Genomic DNA, 23293 nt, shown 5'->3' with positions numbered 1-23293 from the left:
CAGTTACATAATAAATCATATCTACTCCATTGTCCACTTTCCCAAAAGATACATTTGTTGATATAATAGTTTTCTAAATATAAGTTTTTCCATAGATCTGTATCATAATATGTATACATGGTTTGGTTTGGTTTGGTTTGGTTTGGTTTGGTTGCTTTAAGGACAAGTGATATAATTTGATAGACATTTCCCAACTGACATACTGCACTTTTAGCTTTTCTACTAGCTCATCTGAAAAACTGCTTAAATTGTGAGATCCAAGTACCGTTCTTTTTCTGGCCTCATCGTAACATATGTAGGTATTATTTGCAAACAGCCACTCTCCATTAAACTTCCAGTATGTCACCAGAAACAGCTGCTGGGAGACTTGTGGTGAACTAAAACCTCTGTCAGCACTTATTGGACTCCTTCTCATCATTTAGAGAATTGTACACATTTACTTGTACACAATGTACAAACTTAAGACCTTTCCATATCACATCTGTACATCCATACTTCATATGACTAAATGAAGTCATGCTGATGTTCCCAAATATAACTTTATGTAGTTTTGTCTGTCGATCAAAAAACGAATAACGGAAGATGGTTAGGATTCCTTTATTGATGGTCATACAGAAGATTTTTAGAATGAGCTATTCGAGAGACAAAGGACACACAAAACGGGTTGTGAGATGAGCTACCGCTAACATTTGGTCAGTTTCTTCTATTTAAACAGCTTCTGGCAAATACCCACAAAGCAGATGAATTCGAAAATGGAATAAGATGCCATCAGAGGCAAATAAACTAAGTCCCTCTACTGCATCTGGTGCTATGATAATGTAAAAATAGAAATCAAGATGGTAGATATAGCCCCAATGCAAATAGACTCTTACCTTGATTCAAATTACAGGTCACTATACTATAGGTGTGAAAATTGTCAACTTGTGGGATAGCAAAAGTAAACAACTTTAAAAAAGTGCTGACACATGTCTAGTGATTTTAAGAGATGTTTTTATGTGGAAATTTACACTGAAAAAGCTGAAACATTGACTTGAAATAAATGTATTACATTAACAATATGTTGCTGTATTATAACTTTAGGTTAGTTAAAAGCAATAATATAAAGTTGAACCTAATATTTTGTATTTAAACTTAATATTATTGCTTTCAACTAAGCTGGTACGGTTATGGGAAATCTGTAGATTTAATACATTTAATTAAACTCAACACTTCAGTTGTTACACTGAAAAAACTGAGTAGAAAAGTGTGTTATGTTAACACATTTCACATACTATATTAGGTTTTTTGAAAGCAATAATATTAAGTTGAACCAATGTAAACTGTGTTTTACAGTGGAATCTGTTGACATTTATACATTTAATTAAAGTCAACATTACAGTTTTTTCAGTGTATAGTATCAATAGAAAGGAGAAGGTATGTCTGTGTAAACAGCAGGCATGGTTTTAGGCTGAGGTCAAGCTCTTGTGACCTCTTTCTTGCTGCTGTTTGTGGAGCTGGGATAAGGGAAAAAGGAAAAACATCAACAAACATGATGCACCCCAACTGGGTCAAAGTTAATAAAATGGAGGGAATTTTCTATTTGTGATATTTCAGATTGAAGATGAACACCATTTTTGTTGTTAAAGTGAGCAGACGCTGGAGGCTGTAAGCAACAGGTTTTCATGTTGGGTGATGAAAAGAAAATTGGAAGAGCTCCAGTGACATAACCATCTATCATCTTCATATAGTGTAAGGGGGGGGGGTATGCTAGGCTAGAACAGCACATGACGGACAGATTGCACAATGAATTGAATCAAGACAATTATCTAAAGAACACCACCAAAAAACACCACAAGGATTAAACTGCAGCAGACACTGATGAAGAAAATGAGGAGCAGCGGTGGGGAGTGATTACGCAGACATTGGAAGATACTCAAAAAGAGAAAGAGAGGAGTGAGCTTGGTTGTGAGGAGAGTCGCTCTTCCATGGTTACCAGGTTCTCCTCCATGTTGCTTGGAAACCATGGCGATGGCCGGAGGGCTTGGACTAAATAGACATTGATTAATCAGGCAGGAGCTCTGTTAAGAGCTAATGAGGAGAGCACCTTCATAATCACTGCCCTGCAGTTAACTTCATACCAAAGCTAACTCTTATCAACAGGCTGGGAGAGTAACAGGATACGAAAAAAGGAACAAGTAGTAATCAGGTTATTACTTTTATATTGTGACCCTCAGATTAGGTTTCATTTGTTTTGTACATGTAACTGGCGATTTCAAAAATTACCCTCCCGACCCTGCTTTTTGAACACATCCCTGGCCTTCTCTGGAGCTCATTGCTAAACTATAGCAGTAGTGTCTGAAACCACCACAGGCTCCAAATGATCCTCAGTGGTTCCTGTGCATGCTCTGGTTTGCTGTAGGCGGTGGGTGGTTAACTGGTCTTGTGGTATGGGTTTTGTCCGATGATGAGAGGTGGGTGCGTTGTGGTCGCCATTAATGTTTCAAGACTGTAGCTGCAATCCATGATGATGATGATGGGGTCATACAGTATGTTACGTTACCACTATTATTATCATTACTATTTTGGGCCACCGGTGCATGTTTTGAAAAGACAGAGTTGAAAGGGGAGGAAGAGAAGACGACATACGATGACATGTGGACCCAGGCCGGATTTGAACGTGTGTCCTCCGCACGGGGACTGGGATTGTTGTTTTTGCATTCCCATTATATTTGCAGTTGGCTGTTTTCAAACTCAACACATCCACACTGTTGCATGGATTCATTGTGTGGATTCAGTACTGCATATGTTCCCAGTTGTTTCACTGCGTTGATTATACTAAAGGCGTAGAAGACTTCAACCTTTCACCTAAATTGTAATGTTAGTTGCGCATCCTCATTATTCTTTTTCTTTTTTCTTTGATCTTATCAGAACTTGAAGGGAAATGTCTCTATATCATGCTGTTTGATTGATTATTTGTTTTCTGCAGCGACTGCTGCCTGCAGTCTCTACATCCATTCCATCATTCCATCCTCATTCAGTTTTTTTCAAGGGTCATTTTCAAACAGTGATACCACTGAAGGCTGGTTTGGGAAAACAGGAGAGAAACCAATTCACATGATATACTATTATGAACAAATTAAGCACCCCCCAGTTCAAATCCCTTCTTGCTGTTATCTTAAAATTCTTTCAAGATTTGTGAAAACAAGCTAACTGTTGTGTTGGCTAACTCAGGTAGCTAGCTACTGCAGGATAACAAAAATGGTAAAACATCAATCTAAAAAAAAACAAAACATTTGAATTTGGTTAAAAAGGACTAACTTAAATGTATCTTTTTAGGGAAATGTCCTAACAACTTTGACGTTTATGCGTATTTCCAAAATGCTACTTTATGAATTGTTGTCTTCAGTGTGTCTTTTTTCTACATAGAGGAACATACAGTTGTAGAGAAAAAGTTGAAATAGGAAATATTGATTGGGAAAACTCTATCAATATTGTATTCTTGCCTACCTTGTTTGAGCATCATAGTAAATGTGTAGGTCAATGACAAATAAATATATGAAGGAAGATGAAAAAACTTAAAACAATATTTATGTATTTTGCATGATCAAAAAGTTGCTGGTGAAGTTAAATGTTTAATCAACAAAGTATCTAATGTATTGGCGTGTACAAAAGAATCACGTTCACTTTTCAATAAGGTATTGTAAATGAAACCACTAGATTGTGAAAACAAAGTCCTATGTTGCAAATATAATTTTTTATGATTTGAATCAATTTGACGAAACTTCATCTGTCAATCATGGCTTCACCCTTGTAGAAAACATATCTGTTTTCATCTCATTATTTGTGCTATCATTCATGACATATTCACAAAATAATCGCAGCCAACATTCATCTTATTGAATTAGACTTGTGCTTTTCATCCTGTGACATATGAAAATGTCAACATGAGAAGAGTATAAACCTGCCAATAAAATCTTCTACACTAGTGTTGATGCAATGACCTTTGATATGAGAAAATTAATTACCGTAATAATTCTTCAGCAATGATAAAAAAGACCTCCGTCATCTCAGAGGTAGATGACTGTCGGGGCTTTATGGGATGTTTAATAAAAATCAGACCCATACATATGGGTCCTCCTAGCCCAGCTTCCATTTCCTCTTATTAACCCTCCAGCCTGCACTTGAGTCCTGATGTCGGCCATGTATGTCTCCTTTGTTCACCTTCAGCTGGATCACACCAGAGCTTTGATGCTGACCGCCACTAATTAATGTGGGTGGTGCTTTTTTTATGAAAGAAAAAGCCCACGCTGTTTTCCACAATGCGTGTATGTACACAATCAACACAACATACACTTAGAAAGTAAATCCGTTTCATTTTGTCTTTGTCGTGTATATTTCATGAGGAGACCCTTTAATAATGGATGGCTTTCCTGGAGAGGGAATACTATTTATGTACACCTTAAAAAGAAGATAGTTTGCTATAGTTTCAAAGCAGAACTTATAACCAAACACCCAGTCATTTAAGACAATAGCTTTACATTTTGTGAAGAAGGTTAGTGACTTCAAGCTGCGAATGACATGATAGGATTGATATCATTCTCTGTTATCTCGACCTCATCTATCAAGTTACATGTTTTGAGAATAAATTGTCGAACCATTTACACTTAGAATGGGTCTGTTAAAAGTGAAATTGCCTCCAAACCGTACTTTGAATTTCGGAAGAAGGTACAATTAAATTGAGTACATTTTTGAAGAAGTAAATTTTATTTTTTTTATTATGTTAAAGACAACACACACAAGTAGCAGAAAACCTCAAATTGTTTTGTAATATAAATCCATACAATGTATTTAAAAAATATATTTTCGTCACCATATGGCATACACATGGTTCATATACTGATTATCTTAAAGCTGTTACACATTGCTGTGCTTTCAATATTTCTATTGAAATACTGAGTTTTCTAGAGATATTTTAGCCAATCACAGCACAAAAGATGAAAACATTTTGTTCTGTCCATACATTTCCAAAGGTTGCATTCTGCATTGTGAATCACAACAGAATATTCTCAAAAGAATAAATTACATGAATGAGCAAAAGCATTTGCAGCGACAAAGAATACGTTTTTTGTGCTTTTTCTTCAAGTTATTCATCCATTTCCCAGGACATTATATGACTGTTTGCCCGACTGACCACCGTAATTAGGCTCAAGACGTAGACAGAGAGTAGGTGTGTAAAGCAATGGATTTGCAAATTGGATTTGGCAAGGTTCTGCATCACCACTGCTTAGATAAAGGTGGCCTTGTGTCGGCGTGATGACGTTTAGTAGTAAGTATATATATATATATATATATATATATATATACTTACTACTAAACGTATATATATATATATATATATATACGTTTAGTAGACACTTTTTAGCATTGCTGTGTTACCCATAGACCTTCAGGCTTCAACGAAAAACGCTGACTTTGAGACGATGAAACTGGAAAAATGCTGACTCATTTCTGGGTTTTATAACTCATTCCTGCACCACTCTGTTGGTTTTGGAATAAATTTTGAAAAAACAATCTTGAAAAACGTTGTGCTAATGACGCCGTGCTAATGCTGCCGTGCTAACGATGCAGTGCCAACCACGCACTGCTTAGTAAGCAGTGCTAAACGCACCATGCTAGCAATGCATCAATCTCAATGTAGCCATATCCTAAAGCATACCTTTTCCCAATGTCCTCCCTCCTTCTCCTATTTTTGTGTTTATTTTCAGCTGTTCTAAATTATGTTTGACCTCAATTTGGAACTGTGTGCGTCTGTGTATCCTGTTCACGTGGCATATCTCAAAATGCATCTGTTGCTGAGCCAATGTCACCCGGCCAAGGCGCCTGTCATTACAGTATTTACCACCCCGCCTACGTAAAACAACAGGCTGCATGGAAACCTCAGTGAGTCATACCTTTCTGTAGAAGAGCGATTACCCCTACCCCTCTCTATTCCATTCAATTCGCTTTATTACCATGAATGGTGCGAAACCGTTGTTGCCAAAGCATAACAATCAACATTAATAAAAAAATATAGTATGTAAAAGATATCAATTTGAACATTACATTACATCTAATTGTCTTAAACACATAATAAATGATTGACCAAAAAATGATACTTTTTGATCGCAACCTGTTTTGTCTTTTTTTTAATTTTATGTATGCTGAGTCGTCTCATTGTTAAAATGCGTATCTGTTTGGGGTCATCTGAACTATGACAGAACTAAACACATACATGTATTTGCAGACACTTTGAGCCTGTACTTAGCCGCAGACTAAAATGCATTTGCACGCATGGGCGCACACACAAACACATTACTGTACATTCTGTGTTTACACAGTGATGTACAGCATATACTGTAGGATGCACCCATTCATAATATGTATGCAGGTTTCATTAACCCAGCAAGTCATAAACTCAAAAGCTGTTGTCCTCACAATGTTTTTGAGATTATAAACAAAAGGGGGAAATCATAAAGCACGAGTGAGATTGCAGTTTATCAATGTATTATAATTTAGCTCTAAGCCCAATTCTGGACATTGGAAACAAAAAAGGTAAAATGAACTCATGTATGCCTCCATTGTGGCAAGCAGTCAGAGTGTTGCTCAGCTAAGCTATCTCCATGAAAACGGCTACTGAATTCACGCATTATCACATTATCCCCATTTGGTAGCAATCACAAATGACAAATGATTTTCCACCAAAGTAGCAAATACAGCGGATTTCGTTTGTCTGTTGGCAGGATAAATCAAAGACCGATGTCCTGATTTTCATGAAACTTAATGGAAGGGGGTAGGATGGGCCAAGGAAGACCCCATTCAATGAAACGGATCCAAATAAGGGAGACAAATTATGAACAAATTATGTTTCACTTTCTTTAGCATTGGGAGATAGGGCATTGGGGCTGTATTCATGTGATGATGGAATACTTCGAAAAATGAGTTTCCATTTGGAAAAATGACTAGAAACGACAATGTAAACATGAGGCACGAAATACAACACATCTTCCGTCTGAAAAACAAATTCACAACTACAGAGATTATTGAGTAACCTAAGGACCCCTTGACAAAATGACATATTCAATTGATATTTAATATTATGTATATTTTCTAAATAGTGAATCCAATAAATGCATTAAGTTTTTCTAAAACAAGCTAGTTGGATGAATTTTGAGCTGATTATTTCCCATTATTATGTAACAATTGAACGTACTTAAACAAGGTCCTTTACAAAACATGTAGTGTTCTCTTCTCCCTGGTACATGCCCTTTTTTCTTTTAGTGTTTTAATATAGCACCTTGTGTTGGGACCCAAGGTTCAGAACCAGTGCTGTTTTATGTATTTTCCTGCATTTGAGTTGACCTTTTTTCCTTTCTTTACATTTAATGTTTGTAATGTAAAGCCCATAGAGTTTTCGTGTGAAGTCTTGTATATAAATAGGTTGCCTCGCCTAAATGAGCGTTGCCTATATACTGTAAGCACTATATGTACAAGGGTGTAACAGAAAATATGATGGCTTAATTTAATGTGTGTGTGTGTGTGTGTGTGTGTGTGTGTGTGTGTGTGTGTGTGTGTGTGTGTGTGTGTGTGTGTGTGTGTGTGTGTGTGTGTGTGTGTGTGTGTGTGTGTGTGGCGGGGGGGGACTGTGTGTGTAGGACCTGGGCATGGAATCAACCTCTCTGGATGACGTGTTGTATCGCTACGCCAGCTTCAGAAACCTGGTCGACCCCATCACGCATGATCTGATAATCAGCCTGGCACGATATGTGCACTGCCCCAAGACGGTAGGACACACACACACACACACACGCACACACACACACACACACACACACACACACACACACACACACACACCAAATACATTAAAACTATCTAATGTTAAACATACTAAGTAAATAGTGGCATTGGACAACACTCTTTTGTGCACACACACACACACTCTCTCACTCACTCACACAGTCCGATGTGATTCATTTGGTGGCTGCTATCAGATGATCTCCTGACTCATTTTGTCTGACACTATCGGGTTACGGAAGTGCTCTAAGTGCTTGTGTAGCTGTGTGTGTCCTTGAGAGAAGCTCAGCTCCTTATGTGTGTTCATTCATGTGATCCAGTGTCATTGAGGCAGAGAAAGGAAAAGAAAGCGTGACAGCAGACATATGGGATGAATAATGCAGGGAGATAGGAGGAGTGATGGAGATAAAGATAGGAATTAAAACTGCTGCCCCAATGCTGCCTGTATTCCATACTGTCTAATGTAAAAGGTCATGTAGATTGTAGAACAGCTATCATATTATGTAAAGTCTTCTGGATGACAGTTCTCCTCCTGCCTTAAATTATGCTAATTCATTTCAGATTTTATGTGATTGTTATTCTTTTTTGTAAAATGTTGTTTTTATTGAGTGCGTGGGAGTTTTTTAATACTCTATGAACATTTCAACATCTTGCGAAATCTTCCCGGAAAAAAAAGAATACATACAACATATATAAAAAAGACAGGAAAAAGAGATAGAATACCAAACAGTTGATGAAACAGTCCTGTATCAGTAATATATATATATAAAAAAATACTTACATGAGTTACATGAGAAATGTATTAATTTGATAGATGATAGTGAGTCGATCCTGAAAAAAACTACAGCAAAATGTATGCAGTGCTGCGTTAGTTCTTTGAAATAACAGATCCAACAGGCTGTCATTTACTAAAGAGGTATGCTAACAATAATGTTACATGATCTAGTTTCGTATAATGTCAAAACATGATAGTGTGGAATTAAAGGATCTGAAGATTCTGGATACAGAACAGACTCCAAATATGGCCATACAATATTATACTGAGAATATCCACTCTCATAACTCTCAGTTACTTTCATTTCAGGTTAATATTTCAAAAAAGAATAACCAAAAATAATCAATAAACTAACATGTTGGACATAGAAAGGAATGTGAGTGTTCTGGAAAAAGAGTATTGGGGATATGGATGGATATTGCGAGTCTCTGGCTGCAGTCCTGCTGGTCTGGCTGGTAAATGATGATTGTTGTTGAGCTTGATTCCTGTTCCTGGAAGATAATTCTCTCAGGCATTGAAATAGCGTGCCATCAAGTTTGAGTTCCTTATCAAGAAAAACCTGGCAATTCCTGGGAGACAGTGCTTATATTCGACTGGTTTCCATGGATATCCAATCCGTCGGGTTGGTGGATATCTGCAGAAGCTTGTCTCCGGGTTGATGCAACACTTTTTTGTTATACTTATGTGTTGTGCACTTGGACATAAAAGGGACACAGCCATTGTTGACTGAAAAATAAGAAAGGATCTGTTATTTGTTATTCCATTATCGAATATGTTGACCCGTTTTTATTGTGTGGCAGAATGCACCTTGGGAGCTGAAAAATGCCCTTTATCAGTGAACAAGGCACATCATGCGAGAGACTCTTCACACATGCTGAGCTGCAGAGGAACTGGAGGATAAGGGTTTGACGTACAGTTCCTGATAGGTGTATCGAGAGGAGCTGAGAAGTGCAGAGCGGTGATGAAACAAACACCAGACGGGTTGTGGCTGTGTGTGTAGAGAGAGGAAGTAGAGGAGGATACAAAGAGAGGTGTTAATTCTTTCGTTCTGCTCATTTTGTAGTGTCTGACGCGTATGGATCGGCTCATTTAACTTCTTTAACGTGCCATCAAAGATATTATAGGCTACTCTTTTCATGGGCTTTCATCAAAAACATCATTTGGACAATTGGGAGAATCATTGTGGTGTTACATATCATATTTAGCTGCAACAAACATTGTAGTGTGAAAACTAATTATTTTCATTTAAATAACAATGTTACAACCTCTTGAATAATGTTTTCAGATACTTTGATAATATGCTCAAATGTTTGACTTTATTCTATTGTCAAGATATAAATATACTTTATCAAACCTATTTTTCTGTGCAAAACTATTATTTGTAATTTTTTTATTTTTGCTATTTTGTCCAAAGAGCTACGAATGAGTTATGACTTGTTTTGGTTTTGGAGGCAGTGGCTCTGTAGGGACTTGGCTTTGGAAATGACTGGTCGCTGGTTTAACTCCCAGAACAGCCCAAAGTAAGGAGTGTATACCGGTGCTGGTCAACCCAGTTAACCTCCTGGGCATTGCCGTGGTGCCCCTAAGCAAGTCACCAGACACCCCCCCCCACTGCTCCCCAGAGCTGTACAATAGAGTGGTGCAGTGATGATGTATTTTTGTTGGCCCGTCTGGAAGTTTGCGTCGCAACAAAATGCAATAGGACATTGACATTCAGAAAAATATTGCAGAAAATACGCTTTGAGGCCAAAACACATTTATTATACTTAACACGTTTTGTTCGGCAGGATAAACTCCACATATTAACACCACTTTGTGGAAGTGTAAATGCAATTGGCACGATTGAAATGCTAACATAATGCTTTAAACAAACAACATCACGGTCGCATGGCTTCGCATCAACATAGCTAAGCTAAAGGCGACTTGTGACAGCATGATGATGTTCATTTTATTCACTTCTGAGTGACTTCTGTTTTTATGACGTAGAGAATCTTCGGAGGTTCACGAATGGAGTAGTTACTGATGTGTTTTGTCTCGTAGAACACAATTTGAAAATCTCCTAAGCTTGTGTTTACCTCAGTCCTTTTTTCAGGCTTTTAACCACAAACACTTTTGAAAAATGATTGACTTTGAGTAAAAATTCTAACTAATTTCCTGGTTTTAGGATTCCTTAGTGCACCACTCTATATGTTCCAAAGGCTCCGTTCTCCAAAAATACTCTTAGTTATTACTGACTGAAAATTGATTTAGGTGACTGGATTTTACATCCCTTCATCCTTTTCATTAGTGCAGCTCCTAAGACTGCAAAGCCATACACACATTGGTTGACAACCTTCCTCTATTGAGGACATTTCCATCAAGAGTATTTCCAACACACACAAACTGCTCTGATAACTGCTGCTGTGCAGAGGAAACATGTTTTTTGGGACGTTGTTTTCCGCAACACGACATTCACTGAGTGCTGGCCATTTTCTTCCCTGTGTGCCTCACTTCCACATGCCTCTGTGCTATTTATTCAGCTGTGGTTCAGAAATGGCTGTTGTTATGGTGAGGCTTTTTTTCCCCCCCATTTAAGATGGATGTGTCAGGAGAGGTCAATATGTCACAGGCTTATAAGACCAACCTGCTCCCAACTTAATGAAAAAAACAGATGATATGAAAAGAGGAAGAGAAAAACAAAATCAAACATTAGAATTATTTATAATCCAGAAAAACATGCAAATATGAGCAAATAACCAATATGGGGGAAAACCAGTCATGCTGTTACAGTCTGCACATTGTTAAAGTTCAAATGAATAGGTAAGCAAACATGAGCATTGCCAATTATGTGCTACAGATTACATAATGTGACTTTGTTTTAAATAGATTTTGTCTTTCCGTCTCTTATATTTCAGTCAGTACTCTAGGCCAGAACACAAAATTGATTGAATCTTTGCAGAATAATTTAAAACTCAGGTAAACTGCTGGAGTATTATGAAGACATTTACCCAGATACACAAAGGGACTAAACAACTGTTTCGTCAAGAATAATAGATTGAGGTTGTTTTGGTAGTGAATCAATATAATTTCATGTAAGGAAAAAGGACACCTTGAAACAAAATTACATTTCAATTAACTTACTGAAAACAAAAAACAAATGGCACATAAAATTCTTCATTTCAATATGTAAAGTATCATTTATTATCTAAAGTACGCAGTGATATAAGTGAAGTCGCTGTATTACACACATCGTACATAAAACACACCCCGGTGAATAGATAATAACGTTCCTATCGATAATAGAAACAAATGGATGCACAAGCGTGAAATTAGATTACAGTCTATCCAGTGAGAGTTCTTTCAATATTCATCAATTCTATCATTAATATTAAAACATTTAAAACCACATCATATCCATTATTCAATCAAGGACAAAACTGTTGCTTTATTAAAAAATCAATATAAGGAAATGCATATACTGGCTCTCCAATAATGCACTATGTTGAGTTAGTGGAACCAATTCCTATTGACATGTTAAACGTATCTTTGTTTTGTCCACAGCTGACGTTTAAATTATCATACTTCTTTTTGCAGATTGATATGACTACAACGTATCCCTTGAGCCTCCTTAACAACGGTTTGTTAGTGAAAGTGAATAACCTCTGGAATCTCCAATAAGAATCAGGTATTCAATTTGGCCTTGTAAAAAAATTATATAGTAGAGTAAGTCAATGTAGAATAAAAATCACACAATTTAAACAAAGGTCTCAAACCAGAGCCCAGTCTGCTTTGATAGGCTAGCTGGACGGATCTGTTGTGATTGGTCAAACGGTTAGAGATTTCCCACTCCTTACCATATCACGTACAATGTGATGGAGCGCTAGCCAATATAAGAACGAGTGTAACGTAGTGATGTAGAAAGATAATGCAGAAATCCCACATTTAGTAATCTGGTCACTGGTGTGCACTACAGGAGTCAATAGGGGATGATTTCACACACATTTCCTATAGCTGCTTCACATAAAGCCTGCATGTGGTTTAAAGGTAATGTGCAGCTGCAGCAGAGAGAGTTTACATTAGCAGTTTGCAGATAAAGCTGCTGGGACAGCAATATGAAGTCTTCCATCTGCTGATGAATGTACATTTTAGAGCAACACGTCCTGATATCTCTCTAATCCTCACTCTGTTGGTCTAAAATGCTCACACATAATTGCTCAAGAAAGTACCCCTTTTACAAAAAACCCACTGACACTGGAAAATACACATGTTCATATGAAAGCACGCATGCTCACACTTAGTATCTCCCTTTCACTTTCTCTCCCATATTCACACACTTTTGTCCTCAGGCACACAGCAGCCTCCATAGAGTGTGTGAAAGCTGTAGCTGAGAAGGGAGGCTTGTGAATCTACACTTACAGCAGCTAACACGTTGCTACTTTGTCGCCGCAGCTGCTTTAATTATCTCTCAGTTACTATCTCTTTCTTTGCCTTCTTTTTAGTTTTCCCTATTTCACACTTTGTCTTTCTCATCTTTTACTTTCCTGAACCGAGACTCTATTGACTGCCTCCAGGCTGTGCAAAAACTCAGCTTTCAGACTTTTAACCAGAACAAAGGGATATGATTACATCACTCACAGTTATAGCTGTTTTTAAGGTTTACTTACAGCAATATGTCATTTGAGATCCTTAAGCGATCTTTTGACTGTTGTAGTTCCCCAGCTGAAATCTAAAGGGGCAAATCATTGATGGTCCGAGCCATAAAATCAGCTATTCTCCTTAAAAATACGCTTTTATTGGAAAACCTTTCCTAATTTTGTTTCTTTAGTTCTACTGTCTTTTATGTTTTAGCCATTGCGTTAACATATTCTGCAGTCCTTATAGGCCTGTAGGGACTTGGCTTTGGAATTGAAGGGGTCGCCAGATCAAGTCCCAATTACAGAGTATGGACTGATAGCTGTAGAGGTGCCAATTTGCCTCCTGGACCCTGCCAAGGTGTACTAGAGCAAGGCAGTGAAATCCTTATTACTCCCAAGCACCAGAACACTGACAGCCCCGTCGCTCTGACACCTCTCGGCTGATGCTAACACTAATGCTAATGCTAATGCTTGGGGTATTTCTCAGCCTATGCGTGTAATGTAAATAACACCAGAGTGAAAAACAATATTTTACCTCGGGGAACAATGAAGTAAATCTTAATCTTATAAACTTCAGCATACTTTTATTTGCCTCAAATTGTAAAATACTAATAAGATAAAAGGACAACGAAAGTGCATTCTCTGTTCACAAAGATTCCAAATTCCAAACTCTGGCTGTTTATAATGATTTATAGACAATGGTAATATCTCAGATCACATCCCAGTTCTACAATACTCTCAATACTGTGTAACACTGTAAAGCAACATGTGCCCACTCAAACAAACACAATGTCTACAGTTCCTACAACATACAGTGATTCCCAAGCTCTTCACTTTACAATATCTATATTTAACTACGTTTCCTTAAACTACCATTCAATTATAAGGTTAATGTGAAGTCAAGGTGAGGGGGATGTAGAAAAAATAACATTAGAACTGGCATGGATTTAGTATTTTCTGTGTACAGCTAAAAAAAATAAGCATGAAAAAATAAATGTGGATAAAGTATTTAACATAAAGTGAGATCTGAGATCCAGCCATGTTTCAGTCAGTTCTTCCTCTGCACCGATAATAGGAGAGCTTAAAGATTGAATTATCCAAACAATTCATCTGCAGAATGGAACCGTTTTGCGGTAATTTACCAGAGCAAGGAGGGCATGCAGTGAAAAATAGGACTCAAATAATGGTTACATTTGTACAGTGCAAAATAATTCATCATCAGTCTGGCCTGATGGGAATGAATAGAAATAAAGCAGATGGACAAATAAGACAGAGGGATGGAGACAGAGGAGAGGTCAACCGTTCTCTGGAAGCTGGAGAGATTCATAGATGTGTTCTGTATCAATAATGTAACAAGAGGAGGGAGAAAAGGAGGGAGGCAGCACAACCGGGGCAAAAAAAACCAAAGGAGTAGAAGAGTTGAAAAGGAGTGCGGGTGAGGGCAGGGTGCAGGGAAATGTAGAAAAGGCCACAGTGAACCACAAGGTGCCAAGCGGAGGCTGCAGCTGCTGCTCATCGATCCAGGCTCTCTCATTCACTTCAACACGATTCAATTCTAGAAGTTTCATTGACATGTTGAGACCTCTCATTACTATACATTACCCAGAGTGTTGGTACAAAACACAACATCAATACGCTTCAACTAAGACTACACAGAGACGAGCACCGCAGTGATGCGGGTCTAAAAGGTTTGTCTTAAAATTCAAACATTGTCAAAATAGTAGTGATTGGTTACATTTTGTGATTGGGTTTTCATTGATTTAAACATTATAGTGTTGCTTCTGCTAAGAAAGAATAGTCAGTTCCACAGCAACGTAACTTGAGATGGCGGCATCACTGATCAAGGTTTTTGGTAACTGTTCAAGTTTGTTTACATTTTCTTTTTCATTAACCCGTCATTAAACACTGACAGAACCCATACCGTGTTCCTCTTAGTGTTTACTTCCTGTCTGTCTTCTGATTGTTCTGACGTCCAGCTCTCTGTCCTTTAACCTTTTTCCTTCCGTTGCTCTCTTTTTCTTTTCCTTAAGGACAGTTAAGAACTCTCTGTACTAATTTAAAAGTGAACTTTCCGACGGATGACGTTTCGTAAGTTTAACATAAGTTTCTAATTTGTCTGGTAAAATAAATTATTTCCGGACACTTGACCAGCAAGAAAAATTCTAGCGAAAACCCTGATATATATATATACAGTGGTATGCAAAAGTTTGGGCACCCCTTAGGAAAACCACTGCATCAGTTTGTCACTTGCTGAGCTTTTGAAGCAGCAACTTCATTTTAACATATGTTATACCTTATGGTAACAGAAACATCTCAGTAGTGAAATAACTTTTATTGGTCAAACAGAAACATGTTTATGTGCATTCAAACAAAAATAGGCATGTGCATAAATTTGGGCACCCCTAAGAAATAATTCCATTAATATTTAGTATTGCCTCCTTTTGCTGCAATAACGGCCTGTAGACGCCTCCTGTAGCCACAGACAAGTCCCTTAAGCCTGGCAGGTGGTATTTTGGCCCATTCTTCCACACAAAACGTCTCCAGTTCAGTCAGGTTTCTTGGCCTCCGTGCATGGACAGCCTTCTTCAAATAAATCCATACATTTTCAATGATGTTAAGGTCTGGGGACTGGGATGGCCATTCCAGAACATTGTACCTGTGCTTCTGCATGAATTCCTTGGTGGATTTTGATCGGTGCTTAGGATCATTGTCCTGCTGAAAAATCCAACCCCGGCGTAGCTTCAACTTTGTGACTGACTCTAGAACATTCTTGTCAAGAATCTCCTGGTACTGTAAGGAATTCATGTGGCCCTCAACTTTAACAAGTTTTCCAGTACCTGTGCTAGCCACACAGCCCCATAACATGATAGATCCTCCACCAAATTTTACAGTGGGCAACAAGTTCTTTTCATTGAATGCAGTGTGTTTTTTTCGCCATGCATACCTGTTCATGTTATGACCAAATAACTCAATCTTGGTCTCATCTGACCACAGTATTTTGTTCCAAAATGCTTCTGGCTTGTCCAGATGTGCTTTTGCATACCTCATGCGACTCTTCTTGTGATTAACACTCAGGAAAGGCTTTTTGCACATCACCCTTCCAATGAGCTCTTCCTGGTGCAAAGTACGCTGGATTGTGGAACGGTGAACAACTACACCATCAGCAGCCAGATGTTGTTGTAGTTCTCTGGAGGTGGTCTGTGGCTTCTCTGTGACCATTTTCACCATCCTTCGCCTGTGCCTTTCCCCTATTTTTGTCGGCCTACCACATCTTTCCTTCACACGGACTGTTCCTGTGGCCTTCCATTTCACAACTACGTTTCTGACTGTGGAGACAGACAGTTTAAACCTGTCAGATAATTTTTTGTACCCTTCTCCTAATTTATAATGTTGGATTATCTTAGCTTTCAGGTCAGTGGAGAGTTGTTTTGAGGTCCCCATCTTGCCACTCCCTAAGAAAGAACCTAGGCCAGGCACAGCCAGCTATTACCTATGTTAAATAGCCTTTTTCATGATTGGTTCCACCTGTCTTTGTAATTGAAGGTCTAATGAGCTAATCAAAGCAATTTTGTGCAGCAACCTGTCAGCTATAAATCCGTACAGGTGTTGAAATGAATGCTATTTATAAGGGTGCCCAAACTTTTGCACATCCCATTTTTTGCATTTTATTTTATTATAATAAAACTATGTAATGCTACCCTAAGAATTTTGGTCTGGAAAACACTAAAACGTCTACATCTTTGTAGGAAAACAAATGTTGTTGCTGTGATCTTCTATTATAAAGGAAAAGCAAATTGTCATGAAATCTCAGAGGGGTGCCCAAACTTTTGCATACCACTGTATATATATATAGTATCTCACAAAAGTGAGTACACCCCTCACTTTTTTGTAAATATTTTATTATATCTTTTCATGGGACAACACTGAAGATATGACACTTTGATACAATGCAAAGTAGTCAGTGTACAGCTTGTATAACAGTGTAAATTTGCTGTGCCCTCAAAATAACTCAACACACAGCCATTAATGTCTGAACCGCTGGCAACAAAAGTGACTACACCACTAAGGGAAAATGGCCAAATTGTGCCCAAAGTGTCAATATTTTGTATGGCCACCATTATTTTCCAGAACTGCCTTAACTCTCTTGGACATAGAGTTCACTAGAGCTTCACAGGTTGCCACTGGAATCCTCTTCCACTCTTCCATGTCGACATAACGGAGCTGGAGGATGTTAGAAACCTTGCACTCCTACACCTTCCGTTTGATGATGCCCCACAGCTGCTCAATAGGGTTTAGGTCTGGAGACATGCTTGGCCACTCCATCACCTTTACCCTCAGTTTCTTTAGCAAGGCAGTAGTCATCTTGGAGGTGTGTTTGGGGTCGTTATCATGTTGGAATACTGCCCAGCGGCCCAGTTTCTGAAGGGAGGGGATCATGCTCTGCTTCTGTATGTCACAGTACATGTTGGCACTCATGGTTCCCTCAATGAACTTTAGCTCCCCACAGCCGGCAGGACTCATGCATCCCCAAACCATGACACTCCCACCACCATGCTTGACTGTAGGCAAGACACACTTGTCTTTGTATTCCTCACCTGGTTGCCTTCACACACGCTTGACACCATCTGAACCAAATAAGTTTATCTTGGTCTCATTCCAGTAATTCATGTCCTTAGTCTGTTTGTCTTCTGCAAACTGTTTGCGGGCGTTCTTGTGCATCATCTTTAGAAGAGGCTTCTTTGATATTTGAGCGGCGTATGGTCTGAGACTGACCCCCCCACCCCTTTAACCTCTGCAGCAATGCTGGCAGCAGTCATACGTCTATTTTCAAGAGACAACCTCTGGATGTGTGGATGCTCTGGCTGAGCACGTGCACTCAACTTCTTTGGTGGACCATGGGGAGGCATGTTCTGAGTGGAACATGTCCTGTTAAACCGCTGTATGGTGTTGGCCACCATGCTGCAGCTCAGTTTCAGGGTGTTGGCAATCTTCTTATAGCCTAGGCCATCTTTATGTAGAGCAACCATTCTTTTTTTCAGATCCTCAGAGTTCATTGCCATGAGGTGCCATGTTGAACTTCCAGTGAACAGAATGAGAAAGTGTGAGAGCGATAACACCAAATTTAAGACACCTGCTCCCCATTCACACCTGAGACCCTGTAACACTAACGAGTCACATGACACCGGGGAGGGAAAATGGCTAATAGAGCACAATTTGGCCATTTTCACTTAGGGGTGTACTCACTTTTGTTGCCAGCGGTTCAGATATTAATGGCTGTGTGTTGAGTTACTTTGAGGGCACAGCAAATTGACACTGTTATACAAGCTGTACACTGACTACTTTACATTGTATCAAAGTGTCATATCTTCAGTGTTGTCCCATGAAAAGATATAATAAAATATTTACAAAAATGTGAGGGGTGTACTCACTTTTGTGAGATACTATATATATATATATATATATATTGGAGAATACAAAAAGGAGGAAAACGGTAGGGCAGAGAGCACCCTGGGAAGTAAATGAGAATATGAGAAATTATGGAAACATGTTCTTTCACTATGAATGTTAAACTGCAAATTTACACAATAAATACAATGTGTCCTCAACTTCTTTGCAACGACTGACCACACAGACTCTTTAACAGGAACATCTTCACAGTTTCACTACAAATCATTATCGCTTCATTTCATTTGAAAAAAAAAAAAAAATCATTTGGCAGTGGAGGAAGTCAGCATTTTCTCTGCTGCCCTCCGGGTATCAATTTATCCACTTCACAAATGCTATCTGCTGGAAGATTGTTTTTCTGATTTACAAATTTCTACCCAGTATTTTACCAACCAAAAAATACACACATGCTCCCTCTCTTAATCTCTCACAGAAACACACACACACTCACTGAGGTGAACAACAATGTGATGCTTCACAGTTTAGGGAACTGAATGACTTTGTTGATGTCACGTCTTCCGTTCACCATCTGTTTCAGACTGGGACCTGGAAACCTGACTCACCACCTGAATAAATCCATTTCAATATAGTCCCACACACACACACACACACACACTGGTGACATAGAGGTAGACAGGTTGAGATGAGGCAGTGCGTCATTAACTTGTGACTTGTTAAAATAAAGATTACATAAAATGGGTGTATTATGCTAATTTTCATGTTCATATTTGTGTTTTGTGTCTCTACTGGGACATGTTTCCATGGTTTAATGACCTAAAAGGTCTTTATTTTTCTAATACTGCCTGTGGTGCAACACCTCTTTTCACCCTCTGTCTGAAACCAGAGCCCAGTCTGCTCTGATTGGTTAGCTGGCCAGCTCTGTTGTGATTTGTCAACCACTTAGAGATGTCCTGTCCCGCAGTCTATCATGTAGAATGGGTTTGAGCGCTAGCCAATACAAGTGCGAGTCCTACTCACTCTGGAGGGAACACACTGATTTTAGCCTTTGTAGACCATTTACATGCAGGCAAACCTATATAACCCACCGACTTCAGGAACGTTGTTAATATTCACACAATGAATACTCACAATGTTTCTTTACATGGAGTTGTACATTTGGACGTGGGATGCTTAATATTCATTATTATCTCTCATCGCAACACTTAAATGTCAGTCAGCTGAGGTGCATGCTAAGGGGGGCTAATTTAACTGCGTGGAAAGTTTGTATTTAATCACATCGTGCACTGCATGGAGCAAAAACAGACAATAACACAGAGTCATAACATGTAGCTTGCTAGGCAGCAAATAGGGAGTGATTACGGATGCATCAACTCAGCGCAGCATGTTGCGTTAAATTCAGCTTCACAGTGTGTGTGTGTATACTGTGTGTATCTCTTGTCACATAAAAAAACACACCCGTTGACAGAAGGTGTGTTTGCTAATTCTATGCTCCATTGGTCCTCACATCTTTTAATGATATCCTTTTGGTTTTTCTCCTGTTGCTGCTGTAACACCTTACTGCTCCTTCTAGTTCTGTCATGGTGTCCTGTGCAACCTGACTATTACCCTCCCTTTCTCACTTACTCTGTTTACTGTAAAGCCTTTCACTGACAGCTTCAAAACCCTCTTCAAAATACACATATGCAAAATATGTTTGACCCTTGTGTCATTGCCTATGATCTGAACTATTGACAGATGACTGATGCAGTGTTGATGTGTTTTTGTTGGCCGACCAGGAAGTTTGCATTGCAAGGGCTGCCGCAACAGAAAGTTTGGTATATTGCAGAAAATAAGCTTTGTGATACTTAACATGTTTTGTTGAGCTAGATCGTCTTCACATATTAACACCACTTGGATTTTTGAAGTGTAAATGCAATTGATACATTTTGAATAATTCTGTTATTCCAATTTTGGGTTTTTACATGTATTTTTCTGCAAAACGGACAAATACAATTGGTATTATTGACCTCATTATAAATTCGGTATGGGATTGGGGTCAACAGAAAATATCACTCCCAAGCTCACATATTTTCTTTGTCAGCACCAAAAAGTGTGAACAGGTGAAAGCAACTAGGAACATGCCCACCACCATAATTTTTTTCTTATATTTGGACTTGGTAGGGCCAGGCCCTCCCATTTCACATCTTTGCCCTCCCCCAAATAAAATGTGTTATTCAATTATTATTGTTTTTAATTTTGCCGTTTAATGCTTTAGTCTAATATGATGTAAGATACTAATGTGACTATGTCAAATATGTGTGTCATATAGTCTGTGATCTGTGATTAGCCTACATTTAGACCAATAGTTCAGAACACATCACACAAACACTCTATTCTGGCGTTCTTCTTCTGATTGATTGATTGATTGATTGATTGATTGATTGATTGATTGATTGAAACTGGCCTTGTACTTTGTGTCTCTGTATATCCGCAGGAGGGCGACTCTCTCGGGGCGATGGAGAAGGTTTGCCGTCAGCTGACCTACCATCTCAGCCCCCACTCTCAGTGGAGGAGACAGGGCCTGCTCAAGAGGAAACCTCAGGCCTGGTGAGTGTGTGTGTGTGTGTGTGTGTGTGTGTGTGTGTGTGTGTGTGTGTGTGTGTGTGTGTGTGTGTGTGTGTGTGTGTGTGTGTGTGTGTGTGTGTGTGTGTGTGTGTGTGTGTGTGTGTGTGTGTGTGTGTGTGTGTGTGTGTGTGTGTGTTACAGCGTGTCTTGAGTTTCTGTTAACGTCTCAGTGTGTCACCAATGTGTCATCATCTGCTGCCCCTTTGGGTGCCATGGAAAAATCCACTGATGTCTTTTTATTTTTTCACTGCCTCATGGACACAGTTGGAGATGAGATTGATTCCTTCTGTGCCTCCTTCAGTGTCTCTCAGTGCCTTTTTGTCTCCCTCTCACTGTCTAAAAATCCCTATCTTTATGCATGCAGTCTTCCCTAAATTGTATTTTTATTTTTCTATTTAATATGCATTATTTAGTTTGGCTTTCATTGTGACCTTCAGTACCAATCACAGAACTATATGTTGCCCTATGAGTCAGCAATTTAAGTTTTATCTCTGATCTGTTGTGGTGTTCCTTTATTCACTTTGCGGCAGTTAGCTTTCTCTCCTCTCTTGCTTCTGCATTATGTGGTTACCTCATCTTGAATCTCTGCAGCCAAATGAAAATGGATCTTTGAAAGGATTTGATATATGCTGCAGTATTACACTATTGCAAATCAGTCATGAAAAGCGGATATCAATAACTAATCCACATGCGTCTCAGGCTCTGTAAAGCACTGTCATCGAAGAATTTATATTCCAAATACTGACAGCTGTTCTCAATGTGAAATATTTTATTTATGCACATTCAAATTGCTGTGCCAATGAAGCTTTATTTTGAACCATCTGCTTCCTTTAGGGTTCTATAAACACCATTCATGAAATGAATATAGTAAAAAAACACCTAGTTGCTATGTAAAGAGTAATTATAATTATCGTAATACAAATAGTAGAGTCTACCTGAGCAGAAAAGGAAGTCCATTTCCTCTTGATTTATTAATCAAGGTTCTCTGTGCTTTGTTTTGGTCAATTTGACAAATGAGTGTGTTTACAGGTCCTGCGGAATCCTACTGCATGATGTGAACAAATTGTAAAAATGCATGCCAGTTTGGGCTGAAGACATCGAATAGTTGATTATTTTAATCACATAGCAGTGAGAAAATGAGGCCTCCTGCTGTCTCTTCATTTATTTGTCACTATGTCATTGGAGCTCTGTGGAAGCATGGTCTCTCCTTCTGCAGTTAAAGGGCCCTATGATGCTAATTTTTCGGGTTCATATCCTCTATTTTGCCTCTACTGTGACATGTCTCTGTGCTTTGATGTTCAAAAAGCTCTTTATTTTTCTCATACTGCCTGTGCTGCAGTACCTCTTTTCACCCTCTGTCTGAAACCAGAGCCCAGTCTGCTCTGATTGGTTAGCTGGTCGGATCTGTTGTCATTGGATAACCGCTTAGAGATACCCCGCCCCTTAGCCTATCACATACAATGTGTTCGAGCGCTATCCAATAGAAGTGCAAGTGTGATGTCAGTATCTTACAGAAGTAAACAAAAGAGTCCAATGCAGGAGTTTCAGGCGCTCTGGAGGGAACACATTGATCTTAGCCTTTGCAGACCATTTACATGCACAAAAAACCTATATAACACAGGACAGGGGAAAATAGGACCACTGTAAGATATAAATACAGACAGAAGCTAAAACCAAATGCTCCTTCTCTCACCTCTCTATCCTTCTGGGATCTTTCCTCCACAGGGTCAGATCAGTGAAAACTGCTCTGACATATTGACAAATGGTCATGTTACCATGACAACACAAAAAAGACTTGCAACTCCATTAACAGCCTTCATGTGACATCGGAAGGTCTGAATGGCTTGTTTAATTGCATATTTTCTAACTGAGCAAACTGAGTAGTTTCCTCCAGATATCCTATTTTATGTTCACTAGCCATGGCAGAGTTACAAAGTTAGTTTTTCATGAAGTGCTCCCTTTAAAAATATGAACGATAATCCACTACATCAGTAACAACAAGGTACATACTTACACGATTCTGATTGGTCAATTTGGAAATTCAGATATATTTGGCTAGCACACTGATCAAGAGAGTATGAGC

General features: G+C 38.7%; 1 protein-coding gene across 1 annotated transcript in view; it reads left to right on the top strand.

Moving 5' to 3' along the window:
• lrrc75a (leucine rich repeat containing 75A) overlaps nt 1-23293 on the top strand; it is a 45399-nt gene that overhangs the window by 3378 nt on the left and 18728 nt on the right. The window contains exons 3-4 of the mRNA XM_063907897.1: nt 7671-7799; nt 21080-21192. Of these exons, the coding sequence (XP_063763967.1) occupies nt 7671-7799; nt 21080-21192 (242 nt within the window). The remainder of the gene's footprint in view (nt 1-7670; nt 7800-21079; nt 21193-23293) is intronic.

Source organism: Eleginops maclovinus, chromosome 18, assembly GCF_036324505.1.
Source record: "Eleginops maclovinus isolate JMC-PN-2008 ecotype Puerto Natales chromosome 18, JC_Emac_rtc_rv5, whole genome shotgun sequence".
Taxonomy (NCBI): Eukaryota; Metazoa; Chordata; class Actinopteri; order Perciformes; family Eleginopidae; genus Eleginops; species Eleginops maclovinus.
The sequence above is the reverse complement of the archived record's forward strand: the minus strand, read 5'-3'. Positions and strand labels throughout refer to the sequence as shown.